Source organism: Watersipora subatra, chromosome 10 (genome assembly GCF_963576615.1).
Source record: "Watersipora subatra chromosome 10, tzWatSuba1.1, whole genome shotgun sequence".
Taxonomy (NCBI): domain Eukaryota; kingdom Metazoa; phylum Bryozoa; class Gymnolaemata; order Cheilostomatida; family Watersiporidae; genus Watersipora; species Watersipora subatra.
Genome location: NC_088717.1, coordinates 962,524 through 979,070, shown reverse-complemented (window position 1 = coordinate 979,070; position 16,547 = coordinate 962,524). Strand labels below are relative to the sequence as shown.

Genomic DNA, 16,547 nt, shown 5'->3' with positions numbered 1-16,547 from the left:
TAGCAAAGGCGTTATGTAACATTTAACTAGCATATGTTTTCCTAGCTTACCTGTTTTTATTTGCTGGACAACTTCTCTAGCGATTTCATCATTAGAGCCTTGTTTGTATAGACCGAGATACATGCCTGGCAGGGGATTGATAAGGCTGTATTGTACTGGAATATTGCCTCCTAATATCACGTAATCTGTGGACGGCCCAGTTACCAAGTTAGCTGGAACTAGAAGGCTTTCTGCAATATATTGATAAACACATGGCTGACATACCACTATATGTCAGCACTCATAGAGATGGTCCATAAGCGCAGCTGAGTAGGTCTACGACAGAGGCTAAGTTGGGCCAACTATTTTATATTCCTTTATTTCTGCTGATCTAGAGTCAGCATTGCATCTAACACAACATGGCCATCAACAGATTTAAACAAATGCAAACATACCGAAGCACCAAAACCAGTACTACTCAATATGCTCAAAAGTGGCTGAACTAAAAAGGACTGGCTCTAACTAGGACAGGAATTCCCGATTACGGGTGTGAGCTGTTGTTCGAGGAAGGGGGGGAGGGGGGGTTTGGGGGGGGGGTTAGGTGCAGAAATAAATTTTCATCTCTTCCATACATCAGAAATATATATCGTAACGCCATCAATCATGAAAACGATCTGTCTCTCTCACCCACAAGTAACTACATTTTTATCAGATAGCAGAGAAGAGACAGAGAAACAGCCAATCATAAAGTGAGTTGTGTATATGTTGCTGGTGTGTGAAAATATTAGACTCTTTTTGGAATGACCTTCCAATAACATATTGTTTTTATATATTCCAAATATGTCTTTTTTTCATTATGTTTTAGCCTTTTTGCTTCATTCTAAACAAGGGTTTGCGAGATTGTCCTCGGCAGACGAAGGACATGCGGCGATGAGAACGAATAAGAAGAAAGTGAAATAGGAGAGCGCCCTGCCCGTTGCAAGGATTAGAAACAGGGCTGAACATGGACACAGAGTAATAATAATAGGATTTCCTTAAAAGATCAGAAAGGAGTATTAGTTAGTTAAAAACCAAAAACTTCTTTAACCCTTCACTAAGATGCACAGACCTTTTCAACAATCTCAGAACTACAGGCTACATAAATGCACTTTTGAACTAGGATAAACCTATGAAAAACTAGTCATGGTGAGAGGAAGTTGCATATGCTGCTGATGGGTAAACCTAAAGGGGTGCTGCTGATATCAAAGTAAAAATTTTAATCCTCCAATGAATTCTATTCAGGAGACTTAAACACACCGATATGACTAGTAGTTTGTTAGTCAATTAGTTTGCCAGTGTTTGTAGTCTGGCCTTTCCATTCACCGTCATTGAACCGCAATTACACACAGGTATTTGAATATCACAATTGAAGCTTGCTGTACATTAGCAGGCTTCAATTGAAACACACAATGTCAAACGCACAAATAATTCAAAACAGATAAGCTCGGACTGCGCTGGAAATCCTAATCGATAAAGTTCAGCAATTACAAAGGACTGCCGAAGCTTAGGCATTACTATGATGAAAACCCGCTTAAACAATGCATTGTTTAAGCGCACGCCTCTAGTCTGATGTTATCCATGGGAACTCGGAGATGTCATGGCCAAACCATGCACTGAGTTACCCCCCCCCCCCCCCCCCCCCCCGGATGCATTTTAACAATATATACATAAGTTTAGTATTGCGAAAATGCTAACTAGAGACATTGGAGAAATAATTTCCGTGGAGTAAAACAACAAATATATGGACAAGAGGAAAAACTACTCAGCTAAAAATCACTACAAATCTATTTCGTGCTCGTTAGGTGACAAGTAGGGACAAGTGACTCGGTGACAAGTAGGGAATCAGTATTTACTTACTACCTAAAAGGTTCGGTTTAGTGAAACAGATTTATAGTGACATTTTTAGGGAAGCATTTTTTTCTCCTCCTCATACTATTATTAATATATTTATGTCATTTCAAAAAAAATTAAAAAAAAAAACTCAAAGCTACAAGTTGAATATATTAAAACTAAACGGTTTTTGACTAAAAATTCCTGTGGCGGCTAAAACACTGTTTCACGCTAGGCGCTATATATATATGCTTATACATGTACATATATGTATATAAACTTATATATATGCTGATACATATATTTATATAAACCTATATATATATGCTTATACATAAATGTATATATACATAAATATATATATTGAAATGTATAATACTTAGAACTAAAATCAGAGTGCTCAACATAAGATTAAACAGAGTTGAAGTCTACAGCCTGAAGAATGCACCAGCAGGAAACTGTCAGTAGCTGAAAGATAAGTGAACTATTTAATTTTCCAATATATATAAAATAAATTGACTGGCGTATGAAACCTCTTCATGGTGCTTACCACCGACAAATATCTAATGTTGGCGATCTTCACCAGACTTATATGTGGCTGAACAGCGGAAACCTAACGGCCAATACAGAGTCGCTAATCATGGCAGCCCAGGAGCAAGTGCTTCCAACAAAGCAAATCTAAACAAAAATCTATCACACTAGAGACGATCCTAGATGCAGACTGCAAAGATGCACCTGAAACCATCCAACACATCATCAGTGGATGCAAGCAGCTAGCAGGAAACCATACACTGAGCTGCATAATCATGACGCAGGTGTTGTGTATAGAAGTCTATGTGATGAGTATGGCCTTAATAAACCGCAACACTGGTGGGAAACTCCTGGTAAGGTCAATGAAAATGACCACGCTAAGATCCTCTGGGACTTCTACATCCGGACTGACAAGCATGTCCTAGCAAACCAACTAGATATAGTGATGGTGGACAAGGAGAACAAGAGGGCTACTATAATAGATATAGCAGTACCCAATGACTACAATATAGCCAACAAAGAAAAAGAAAAGGTAGAGAAATATCTCCCTCTTGGAGAAGAGATTGAAAAATGCTGGAATGTAAGAACAACTGTAATCCCAGTAGTCCTTGGGGAACTGGGCGCAATAACACCAGTGCATAAAATGTGGCTTGCCCAAATACCGACAGCAATCAACTAAGGTGAGTTGCAGAAAAGTGCGCTATTGGGAACAGGTAAGATCTTGCGGCGAGTGCTCAAACTCTCAGGTCTCTGGTAGGAGACCCGAGTTGGAGCAGAAATTACCACCCATACGGGTTAACCGGGGTGAGGAAACAATTTTATATATATATATATAGTTGTATAGGAGTTGAGGTCTACCGCCTGATGAATGCACAAGCACGAAACTAATAGTAGCTAACCAAGCTAGGTATTCTAATTCTCTACTACTTTATACTGCTCCAAGTTGTATAAAGTAAGACTTTATTCCCTTCGCTACACTTGTGTCGGCACATCACAAGAATATCACAACCTCTAGCAGGACGACTCTATTAACTAGTTTTTGTATATCTATTAATAAGTGTTTCTCACTTGATCCCGTCTGGATAATAAGTTTCATAGAAGCTGCCTGGCTGCCTTTTAGTAAGTTTCTTTAAATATCATTTTTACCGTGGATCGTTTGACCTAATAAAACTGAATCCAACGATAATATATATGACCTATGACCTATGAACTTTTTGTTTGGGATTAGAATACCTAAAAGTGTTAACATTGGCTCGTTGTCATAGTAACGCACTCATGCTTATAAAACTAAGGCCTTCAGTCTGGCCAATGCCTTCAGTCAGTAAGTCACATGAGACTCACTTATACGCAATACTCTTCAGACAGAATGTCTTCAGCTAATAACGCTATAGAAGCGTTCAGTTTCCTCTAAATCGAAATTATTTCCATAATGCAATAATTTTATTGCAAATTATCCCAAGCGTTGTATGAAAGTCATTCAAAGATATTTAAATAAAAAGTTGGCTGTAACAATAGAATCACAGCATTTAGAAAAGAGGCTCTAGTCAACATTTGATGTATTATTTAATAGAGGGGAATTATGATGTGACACATGTTCAGCGTAAACACCGTATACACATAGTGCTGAACAAAACAAATAATTTTGTCTTTAAATTTTTTTGCTTGCAATCGAAGCACACTAAAACCCTTGTGCACCATTTATTTTACTCCATGCACCGCAGGAGTATAGCGGGTTAAAACATGAAACCATGTTTTATGTTTCAGCACACCTGTTTCGTGTGCTGAAACATAAACACATGTTTTGACAAGATGCCTGATGACTAATTCTTTTCATAGCTCAAGACTTACATTACCTTCTCAACGGTGATGGGTATTCCAAGTATGGATGTGTATGTAAGGGTTATGGTGGGAATTAAGCTTGAGACAAACTCCTTATACTGAGGTGCAGAGATTAAAATACATTTATAAAATAATAAATAAAATGTTTTATTGTTACTTTACCTTAAAACCAAGCAGACAGAAGCAAAGGCTAGACAATGTGTAAAGGTAGGGGTGACAGCAGAAGTACAGGGTAATTTACTTCTAGACTATGTCAAGTGTAAATAAACTTACTTTATATGTTTTCTCTTTATACATTTGAGTTTTTTTTAATTCTCGTTAATTTTTCAATTTTTTGTAATAAAAAACACGATATAAAAAAATCACAAGTTGTTTTAAAAACTCCTTTGGGTGCAAAGTCAAATCTTTGCTAGAGTTTTATACCGCAAATGGGAAGACCCATATGTAAAAGCAACAGCGAAGGAGTTTTGACAATATGACGAGCTGTAAAGCCTGGTTGCCATATTGATCGCGAGACCCCACGGAAATCTTGCGCAGCAAAACGCTTGCGATGCTAGGCTCGGCGGCTTTTGTTCACCTAAAGCTGCATCGCTAACAATCGCATAAAAGATGTTCGCTCGCCATGCCGTTTCAAAAATGCCCACCTTTACCTGTACAGTGCATTTCGGGAAGGTTTTGACTGCTACTCTTCGTGAAAGTTGAACAACGCTGAACTCTTGCATTGACCGCTGGAAACTACCGGTGATATTCGGCGGTACTCGGCACGTAGGTTCACATTTCACCGCTGATAGCCCTGGGGTGCTGTCGCCAGTGCTTGCGGCGCATACGGAAACCAGGCTTTAGCGTCAGATATCAGCTCCTATACATATTTGATGTTTGTATCTAATATCATCTCATGGTTCTTAAGTGTATCCGGTATCCAAGAGCATATGGTAACCCATCAAGATTTAGTTAAACGATTTTTGTTACAAAATAAAAAAGTTAGACATAATTATTAAGAGAAATTATTAAAAAATCTAAAATACATGAATATAAATACATCAATACCTGAATACAAACATGTGACTTCCTTCTCACAAGTTAATCACAAGTACAAATATTCAGACCAGATGCGTGTTGTACATTTTAACTAGCCTGTTAACTAGCCTGTTTACTAGGAGTAAGTGTTATGAAGTCCAAACTATGCCCATACTAAGTAAACTAGTGCATTCTCTGACTTAAAATATTGTAACTGAGGTTGAAATATAACTGGAAGTCGATCAAGATAACTTCAGTTTAGCTATAAATTAGGAAATAGACACAATATGCTTAAGAAGCAGTTTAACTTTTCTGGTGTTAAAATTTTGGCTTATACATACAGTTCTTTAAAAAGTCAGTTTCTAAATCATGGATTTTCTCAATTAACTGCAAAAAATGAGAACTTACTGTAGCGACGTTCAGTTCACGCTTTTCTTTACTAATAGCTTGCTAAGCAATATATTGTTTTAGTGAATATCTAAAAAATTAAAAATGATTTGTGTTTTCTTTTGCATAAAGGTTTGTGCAGTTTTTTTTCTTTGCAAAACTCGTAAATAGAATGTAATATGAATAAAAAAGCCAGCTGTAGGTCGGCGTGTAAATTTCATAAATTGAAACACTCAGAAGCGATGGTGATCCTGTAATGGCACTAATAAGCAAACTAAGTGTAATCACTGAAACTCTGATCCGTCATTGGTCAATTAATTATGACATGTCAGTCCAACTCGGCAGATGGATTGCTAGGAATTACTGTGAGTGTCAGTTTTTCAATTGACTGCTTTTGCAAGAGATATTGAATTTGAATGTAATTTGAGATTATAAAATTGTTTGAAAAGTTGTCTGGTGCTACTCACCATCAGTGAAGTTTGTTGGCACCTATGAGTGCAAACATGACTAATATTTGTAAATTAGCTTGCAGATGTATCAGGAAATGCCAATTATTTTACAGATCAGTAGATATATATGTTTGTAATTATTGCAGATAATGACGCGTTTCTCATAGAAAATCCGGAGGTGGACCGGCAGATAAAAAGAGACATCCAATATGGCTCCCTATATGGAAAAGATCCTTAGTAAAATCTGCTAGCGCAGCAAAGACAAACTTGCAAGCATTCTTCCTTGCAGCCATCCAAAAGTGTGCAGCTTAAGTTTAATAACTTGATCATGACTATTATGCTGAAGTTCACAGGCTATGAAATCATGCTGTGGTTAAACAATCTGTGGTTTATATCTTCACACTTATAGCAAGTTTGAGTACATTTTATTTAAAAATAGTTAGTAATATCTTAATGGCACTTTTTGTTTTAAGTTTAGTTTATGTTAAATAAAACCTTTATGTACCAAACTGATATGGATATCTGTTAAGCTTTTGGAGTATGGCGTTTTTAATAAAAACCGTATATCTCTGCTATAGCAGTTACAATATTTGAATATATTGTAACTGCTAGCAGAGCTATTTGCCTATCCGTCGTAAGATCTGTTGTTCAAAAAGTAAACATCGTACCAACAAGTTATTTAAAAATTTAAATCTTAATATTTTTGTCTGGTATCGGCACGGAAAGATGAAAAAAACAGCTGTTTATTGATGATTGTTGTTTTCCTTGAGCTCGTCTCAAGCTTTGAAGTATTTCAGGAGCAGCTTTACAAGAACTCTTATCTGGGCTACACGTATGTTCTGGAGATTTTAGAACTTAGACTAGACTAGAGAACATTAGACTGGGAACTTACATAAATTATTTTTAATAACTAATAAGATTGCTGAGTCGTGAAGCCATGACGTGACACCACAAGAAAAGTGCCCTTTCTCCAAAATTGTTTGTTGACATTTGAAGCGGTCTCCATTAATGAAATGATTAGTGGTTAGTTGTCTAGTGCTAGAGTGATTGTAACAGTAAAGGACTTGAGTCAACAACTAGGAACTAACTAGCTGTACACAAAACTGTTTGTTCCCCAAAGTTCACAGGTTCACAGGAAGCAAGAGATAAACGATCATATCAGATACTATTTGCTTATTAACCTAATATTAAGTCCTTTCTAAAGATAACTACACCAATCCCCATTTTAGGACTACTGCGGGATTATGGGAAGGGTTGAACGACTAGAGCACCAGCATGGCTTCAGTAACAGCTCTTTGTGTATATACAATTGACTCGAGCATCGCATAGAAAAGCGTGTATTGACAGATTGCGTGTGGCAGGTGGTAGTTTTCTCTGAGGCGAGCTTTAGTAATAAAGTAGACACGAGTAAATCACACGATTAATCACTCCGAGTGTTTTCACTTCGAGTCCAGCTGCTTGTATTTCACAGCGCAATCACTAAACTGTAGCCTGATAAATTAACCGTTAATAGCATTTCGATGCATCATTACTTACAAGAATGGCTTTATGCGAGATTTATAGGAGAAAGAATCGAGAGGTGTAGGTGTCGAAATGACACTTAAGACCAAGGTTTACCAGTAGCGGTTGCCAGACCAGATATGCTCCATTTCTTAGGGAACTGGCCAAAACTGAATGGTAGATTTAGTCCTGAATAATTCCATTAGAGTAAAGTTGTTGTTTACCTATGTCACCAGGCTAATGAGACAACTGTATGAACAGCTCTATGACATTTAAATTAAGTTTAAGCAGACAAAACTATGGACAGCTCTATGGAATTTTCAGTAGGTTCTTTTTAATTCTTTTCTGATTAAGAACACCAAAGCTCTATACCCTTTCGGCAAAGACTTGGGACCTAACAATGATACGCAATGTTCAAAGCCATTAGCTGCCTACACTCCAACCGAAAATCGTTTCACGCGGCAATTTTTTTGTAGGTGAAGCGAAAGTATGTTTGAGTTGGAGCTTATAAAAGGAGAACAACCTAATCTGTTAGATTTATCAAGATTTGTACATCAAATGTTTCTGTAGCTCATATAGCAGCGGCAGCAGAATCACTGGTGGCACTAGTCAGCAGGTGTGTTATTAGCTAAAACTAAAAACCCTTCTATCTTAGTGCATTTGCGCTAGGTATATATGATACAGCCAGAGTTCTACAAACAAAGTATGCAAACTTACCTAATTGTGTTATGACTATTTGTAAGTATACAGCGATAATAATCCTTAATCTCCACATAGCTCAATCGAGACTTCAAATTTTTCGATTGCTCATTGGCACAGCAATATTGGCAATATCCAACCAACTGGTGATACAAAAAAGCTGTCTCAGCTCTGTAGCATACTGAACTATCAGACCAGACGCTGGCTCGATGTTCTATCTGGCACCAGCTGTTCGCTTATCGATTCTCAAATTCCTTCAGATGGAGTCTTGCAGTTGTACTGTCATGTAGAGCATATAGTAAGTGACGCTGTCCATGAAGGTCTCTTTACATTCTGAGCTTCAATAAATGTTTATTGTGTATTGTCGTATCATTCATTCTCTTTGTATTCGTGCATTGCATTCGCACGCTATAAAAAGGTGTTGGGAGCCAATGAAATTATAGATGCTGTATGGTAGTCAAACCTTGAACCCGCCTACTAGTTTCAGGTGAAGACAACTTTGAATTGGACATGCAGGGCGACGAGTCTCTCCGCTTCATTAGCCTAAGATCTTCGGGTTTGCTGTTGTGTTGGTCACTATTAGTAAACGACGTGATATAAAAGCAGAAACTCAAAATAGCCGGATACAACAGTTACTCCGCTATGATAAGACATTTTAAACCAAAGGCATGTTCGCCCCACAGCTGATTGGCTGCATCTATATGATCGGTTAAACATTTTTGTTGCTCTATAGTTGATCATACTTTTTTTGTGCCTTAAAATACATCAAAAAAAATTTCATTTAACATTTAATGTTCTGCAACAAAAAATTGTAAATATTGTTTCAAAATAAAGTGCATCGAAAACCACATTATTGTTAGCCAATCATAGAGAGTATATAAAATCCTGAAGCTAGAATGTGTTGATTTGTTTGCTCGTGCCGGTGTAGCTAGACTGATTAGATTTGTATTTTCGTGTCGCACACAAAATGCAAAGAATACCCAACGCATTAAGGGCTTCGGCCAAAGCTTTTCGTACGTATTTCATTATTAATTTTCAGCAATTAATATTCCATCATTTTTCGTTACCGAGTGCAAAACTGATATATGAATTTCGGCCGGTGGTAAGGAAGTAAAAATGAACTCCAAATTCAGTTGTCTTAATATTGCAGTTGGTGATTTATCTCGTATTAAATTTTTATAAGTTTATTTAGTTTGTTAAAATGTTGTGTATATTATTAGTTGCACATTTATTGTTTAGGTAGTTACTGTATGTAATTGCAAATTAAAACCAGTTAGTGTTTTAATGGGGCGTAACATTAATGACAAGTGCGCGTAAAGTCGATTCAATATACTTAATATGTACGCTCAATGCAGTCTGATTGGGAATAATTCTAAACAGAATTTCTTATATATTTGTTTATATTTTATACAACATTTCAGATGCTTTTTAAAAGATGCTTCAAGTAGCACGAGTAGCTAATTGGTATATTATCCACGTTTGCTTCGTTCAGTGGATCTGTCAAAACCACGTCAGTCAGGATGTAAGCGTGACGTTTAAAGACATAATGGGAAATTCTGAGCGCTATATTCAAACTAACGTTTTTTATTGTAAAACTGAAGGGTTGTTTTGAAGAGGAAGTTTCGAAACTGGAACGCTACCCCATACCATAATGTTTACGACTTTTCTCACGTAAATTGGGCAGTACTTACTTTCAAGTATGATAACACAAAAATTTTATTAAATAAAATTGAAAAGTTGGCAAATGGTGAAAAAAGGTTGGTCAACTAAAATCTGTGTTAGGCCTATTCTTCAAGTTCACTCTAGATAACATTTGTCTAACATATTCTCCAGATCACCGATAAATCTTCTTATTTAAAGTAAACTGAACCTTTCAGCGATTAGCAAATATTAAAAATATAATGTTAATCTTGCAGCAAGTAGCATTAAAAAGAAATAAAGGCATGTGTATATCATTATCAAATGAAATGCGCTTTGCAATGAATATTATAGGAAAATTGCTAAATCGTGTTCTCTATGATTGAAAATGCAATATGGAACAAAAAATTAGATATGACTTCAAACATATTATAAAAAGTACATACGCCAATTTTGTGGAAAAGTGTGGCCATGCAACAGCAAAGCAATGGTGTTGATAAATACTGAACGCTATGCGAGCCCAACCGTTTGCATAGAAAATAACTGTTGCAGCAAAATTCTAGTGCCCAAACCACATCCTTGTCATTTCAAGCAGACGTTTTAATAAAACCAAAATCAGTTATGCACTTTAACAACAACCCATAATGAATATAACAATGCGGACCACAGATGCGATAACAGAAGGAGAAAGCAATTGTATTACATTTTAGATTTTATCAGATATTTTGCTTAAAATACTGTAATTTCCGAAGAAATATGGATTAAATTTATCATAAATTTAGATTTGCCAATCTCATGTATTATAGACGTCATCCAGAACAAGACCAAGTTAGGATAGATATTCAATATGAAAATGTGATGTGATCAGATTTACATAAAGCTAAAGCTGGCAAAAAGACCGAGGTTTTTTATACTTCGTACCTGCATTTGGCACCCTGCCAAATCAAAGAGTTTTATTTCATTAGCCGATTGAGAACACATGGGCTCATACAGCTGCATGCTGTGAAATATCTAAAAATGGCAAATTTCAGGTAACAGTAAGCATAGTTGTCAGGCTCTATGGTCTGTAGCTCTAATAGGTCATGTTTGCCTCTCTATTTTTGAAAGACGCCAATCTTTGTCAGAATAGGTTTAAGTATGTCAACCAGCAAAACAAAAAGTTGTTAGAAAAAACTATGTTGTCTTCCAATTCCTGTACACAAAAACACTTCATGTGTTCATTATTTGTGTTAAAGTGTGTAGTTGACCTGTAAAGGCTTGCGAAATGAATTGGTCATTTATAATTGCTGCAGGAGTGCAAGCTAGACGAAGTTATGGGCATGGTGAGGTAAAAACCTGGAAAGAAGTCGACGAGATGTTCAAGGCCACAATGGACCACCTTCCCAAGCCTTCAGGCTCGTGGGAGGCAGGCTATCGGGCTAAGAGTCGCATTGGAAACATCGCTTTTGGCACCTCTATTCTCGTCTTCATTGCTACACTAATCTGGGTGAGTGATATTGCGTTTATAAGTGGAGTTGTCTTTTCCAAGTACATTCATTGAGCAGAGGTTTACTATATTGTACGTTCAGACAAAGCAAATGTAGCAATAACATCTCTGTACAGTCGTACCTCGACTTACGAGTGCCCGAAAATTTAACAAATTTGAGATCCGAGCAGAATTTCAAGCAAGCTTTTCCCTTGGGATTAATAGACAGGTTTGAGATGCAGCCAAGCGAGGCCGTTTGCTAGAACAGCATTACTCTGTCATTCTCTTCGGATTAGTTTGAAAAATTGTTAGGTTATGTTATCGGTTTGAATTATGAAAGTTTACCATTGACTGGCAAGAATCCTTGCCATTATATAGACTAAATATTCATTTCACAGTTAAAAGTGATTCATTGTTGTTTAATACAACGATTTATATTGCGTAGCAAATTTTGGAAGTTTCTGCTCAAGCCCATTCCTGTGTTTCTGATTCATATCCTTTCTCCTTACAATTTCTCTTTTGTTGATGTTCTCCACCTCCCCCTGCTTTTACCAAATGAAGGAAAGCTATGTATCGCCTGTTCCTCAGAGTTCCCTTTGATATTATGGGCATGTTGTCCTGCAAGGGAGTTGACAAGCCTGCAAATTATGGCGCCTTACAGTGCCTCGCGTTGCGTGTTTGCAACTCGAGTTGATCAACTCGAGTTGCACAACTCGAGTTGTGAACGCGCAACACGACTTTTCAAAAGTAAGGTGCAATATATTAGTATTACGGTAGCATAACCGTAGATATGGTTATATTAACGATGGTATATCAATAGGCACCCGTTAGCTAATAGAAATTAAACTATGTGTGTACTGTAAAACTAGAACTAATAGCGAATTATTAGAATTATACTGTGCCGAGTTTGCAACTCGAGTTCTACAACTCGAGTTGCAGAACTCGAGTTGTACAACTCGAGTTTGTAAATATAACTCGAGTTGTACAACTCGAGTTGCACAACTCGAGTTCATCAAAACCCAAGCCGAGTTCTTTCAACAGCAACTCGAGTTCAACAACTCGGCTTGAGAACATCTCATCATTTTATTTTCTCTAGCAATATTTTCTATATACGGAATTTATTTTGGTGCATCATTAAACGCCGTTGAAATAATTTCTATGTTCATTTTCGGTGTTCATTCAGTTTCTTGTCAGATTCTAGAGAGATGACCCTTTTTTCAAATGAAAAAGAAGTTGCCCGGCTGGCTGCGAATTTCTTTTTCCCAAACAGGTTTACATACGGCAGTAAAATTTTGGCTCATGATTGGCGTTAGTAATTGAGTTTTAGTAACCAAAACTTACATCATTACATTAGAAATCAATAGTTATAATTAGAAAGGAACACAAAATTCTAAATAACGTAGCAAAACTGATGTTATCATTCAAAAAGTGCTGTTAAAACGTAAGAGGCGCTCACTTAAAACTCATTAATTTAAGCCATTTTGAATAATATTTTGGAATTTTGTGTTCCTCTCTAATTATAACTATTGACTTTCAATGTAATGATGTAGGTTTTGATTACTAAAACTCGATTACTAAAGCCAATCATGAGCCAAAATTTTACTGCCGTATGTAAACCTGTTTGGGAATAAAAAATTCGTTGCTCGGTTCTCATATACATTCTACAATTGTTTTTGTCTCTTTATATTTATAGAAATGAATATGCGCAAATCTCGCCAATATATAATTTAAATATGTATACATATTTAAATCATTATTAATATTAAATTTCTGTAAATGAGACACCCCAATTACTCACTTTGCTTTCTTTACGAACCCGTGTTAGTTTTGCGTATAGGTAAAACAACTCGAGGTCATAAACCCAGGCCGAGTTGTACAATTCGGCAACTCGAGTTGTACAACTCGAGTTGTGAACGCGCAACGCGAGGCACTGTAAGGCGCCATATGCAACTAGTTTGTATAGCTAAGAACAACTTCTCTCTTCGTTTAGGCTGAGCGAGAGGGACAATTTGACTTGATGGTGAATCCAGCAAACTGGTCTGATCGCCAGATAAAGAGACAGGCCGAGTATTATGAGAGAGGAGCCAAATGGAGGAAGGTTGAAGAGGAGGATGAGGAGGAAGAGGATGACGAGTAAATTAACTTATATCAGTTATAAAGTATATATGGTATTCATGTAGATTGAAACTGGAATCAGAGCCGCTTTCTGTCTGTCACACGCCTAGCTCAATGTTTTATCTCTGGTTGAGTTGGTTATTGTTTATGATTGTTGTACAAATAAATTTAGCCATCTAATTATTACACCATCGTGTTCATGGCGTGCATCGTGTGTCAAAAAGGATAGGCAATAAAACAATAAGTTATATTAATGTAATGCTACACAAAAAAGCTTTCCCTTCACATTTGTAAAGAGGGATTGTTTACCCACACAGCATAATTACCAACTGTATACACAATTGCATGAAAGAAGACTTGAAACCAGAATATCTTATTAACTGTTGGCCATGCCGAGATAACTACAGTTAGTCTAATCAAGTCATTTCATATTGCCAATCTAAGAGAGTCATCATTGCTAGCGCCATTCCATCTGGGCAACCAATACAGGTCTAGTGTAAACCCTCGTATAGAGACCAACTTGTCCTTGAACCATATTCAGCGCAGCTTGTTATCTGTAGACTGTATATATATAGATGGAAGATGCGGACCAGATTCCAACGAAGCACGAGGCTGATAATGTAGAAAATAGCGAGTACGGTGAAAGGAAACAGTAAGAGCTTCGTCTTTCTTAGTATGGGTAGTGCTGTAAAAGAGGACCAGTGCCTACCTCAGTATGACACTAATGATATAACAATATAACACTAATAATGCCTCAGTAATACTATAGGAATAGTTACAATCAAGAACATAGAGGTGCGCATTAATAGACAGCTGTAACATTCTCCATGGCTTTGGTGCCATGGAGAATCACTAGAAGTGGAAAGAAGGCATTCAAGTGAACATCAAAGCAGTAGCCCCACTCGACCTTATCCTGGGTCGCTGGTGTTACGAGGAAATAATGGTTGGCTAGCAACCTTGCAAATATGAAATACCTGTGATATATATACATGTATATATATACACAAATTTACACACATACAGACTTACAACATATACAGGCTACCACAAATATGAAAGCAGTAAAAATAATAAAAGCAGTAAAGGGTACATTAGGTATGTTGGCTAGCATTTTACCTACTATAAGCTAAGGTAAGTCACTCTGCATGTCTTCATCACCACCTTCACCTCTGAACCTGTGAATCGCCTAGTCTACACTTCTGTTCGCATACTTCTTGTTATAAATTATATTATTACATTTATTTAGTATTTTACACTTATATAGACTTACACATATATACAGACTTACACATATACAGACTTACACATATCCAGACTTACACATATATACAGACTTACACACATATACAAACTTACACATATATACAGACTTACACATATATACAGACTTACACATATATACAGACTTACACATATATACAGACTTACACATATATACAGACTTACACATATATACAGACTTACACATATATACAGACTTACACATATATAAAGACTTACACATATATACAGACTTACACATATATACAGACTTACACATATATACAGACTTACACATATATACAGACTTACACATATATACAGACTTACACATATATACAGACTTACATATATATACAGACTTACACATATATACAGACTTACACACATACAGACTTACACATATATACAGACTTACACATATATACAGACTTACACACATATACAGACTTACACATACATACAGACTTACATATATATACAGACTTACACATATATAACGACTTACACATATATACAGACTTACACATATATACAGACTTACACATATATACAGACTTACACATATATACAGACTTACACATATATACAGACTTACACATATATACAGACTTACACATATATACAGACTTACACATATATACAGACTTACACATATATACAGACTTACACATATATACAGACTTACACATATATACAGACTTACACATATATACAGACTTACACATATATACAGACTTACACACATATACAGACTTACACATATATACAGACTTACACATATATACAGACTTACACACATATACAGACTTACACATATATACAGACTTACACATATATACAGACTTACACATATATACAGACTTACACACATATACAGACTTACACATATATATATATAGACTTACACATATATACAGACTTACACATACATACAGACTTCCACATATATACAGACTTACACATATATACTGACTTAGCCTGATCTAGATGACCAACACCGTAGGTAAACAAACAAACTTTAGTTGTTGTTTTTATTCATTATTTTTCTGTTCGTTTATTCATCCATGTGTACTATTTTATATATTTTTGTAGAAATATAATTCCACCATGTATTTGTTACAGGTTTCAACCATCTCACACATTTATAGTTTGTTAAAATATTATGTCTGAGTTTTGTGGAGGCTTGGGCCAGGTTAGGGCATTCATATGGTAGAATCCGTTTCTACTTATAAGATCTTATACTTAGGAAACGGCCTGTGGAACGAATTATTTCATAAGTAGAGGTTACACTGTACATGAATCTCAGGCACATCATAAGTAAAGGTTCCACTGTAAATGAATCTCAGGTACATCGTAAGTAGAGGTTCCACTGTACATTAATCTCAGGTATATCATAAGTAGAGGTTACACTGTACATGAATCTCAGGCGCATCATAAGTAGAGGTTCCACTGTACATGAATCTCAGGTACATCATAAGTAGAGGTTCCACTGTACATGAATCTCAGGTACATCATAAGTGGAGGTTCCTTTGTACATGAATCTCAGGCACATCATAAGTAGAGGCTCCACTGTACATGAATCTCAGGCACATCATAAGTAGAGGCTCCACTGTGCATGAATCTCAGGCACATCATAAGTAGAGGTTCCACTGTACATGAATCTCAGGTACATCATAAGTAGAGGCTCCACTGTACATGAATCTCAGGTACATCATAAGTAGAGGTTCCAGTATACATGAATCTCAGGCACATCATAAGTAGAGGTTCCACTGTACATGAATCTTAGGCACATCATA

The 16,547-nt window shown here is 36.4% G+C and overlaps 3 protein-coding genes across 5 annotated transcripts in view; 1 reads left to right on the top strand and 2 right to left on the bottom strand.

Moving 5' to 3' along the window:
• The window catches only part of LOC137405960 (uncharacterized), a 30,199-nt gene extending 21,768 nt beyond the window's left edge, over window positions 1-8,431 (bottom strand). For all 3 annotated transcript variants that reach the window (XM_068092443.1, XM_068092446.1, XM_068092444.1), the window contains exons 1-2: window positions 8,289-8,431; window positions 51-230 (exon numbers count right to left, since the gene is read on the bottom strand). In XM_068092443.1, the coding sequence (XP_067948544.1) occupies window positions 51-230; window positions 8,289-8,346 (238 nt within the window). In that variant the 5' untranslated portion in view covers window positions 8,347-8,431. The remainder of the gene's footprint in view (window positions 1-50; window positions 231-8,288) is intronic.
• A 716-nt stretch (window positions 8,432-9,147) lies between these two features.
• On the top strand, window positions 9,148-13,672 carry LOC137407336 (uncharacterized). The gene is made up of 3 exons (XM_068093958.1): window positions 9,148-9,283; window positions 11,201-11,394; window positions 13,364-13,672. Exons 1-3 carry the CDS (start codon window positions 9,238-9,240, stop codon window positions 13,508-13,510), a joined length of 387 nt encoding a protein of 128 aa, XP_067950059.1. The 5' UTR covers window positions 9,148-9,237; the 3' UTR covers window positions 13,511-13,672.
• A 120-nt stretch (window positions 13,673-13,792) lies between these two features.
• LOC137407335 (protein unc-50 homolog) overlaps window positions 13,793-16,547 on the bottom strand; it is a 47,936-nt gene continuing 45,181 nt past the window's right edge. Inside the window, exon 8 of the mRNA XM_068093955.1 lies at window positions 13,793-14,173. Within this exon, the coding sequence (XP_067950056.1) occupies window positions 13,980-14,173 (194 nt within the window). The 3' untranslated portion in view covers window positions 13,793-13,979. The remainder of the gene's footprint in view (window positions 14,174-16,547) is intronic.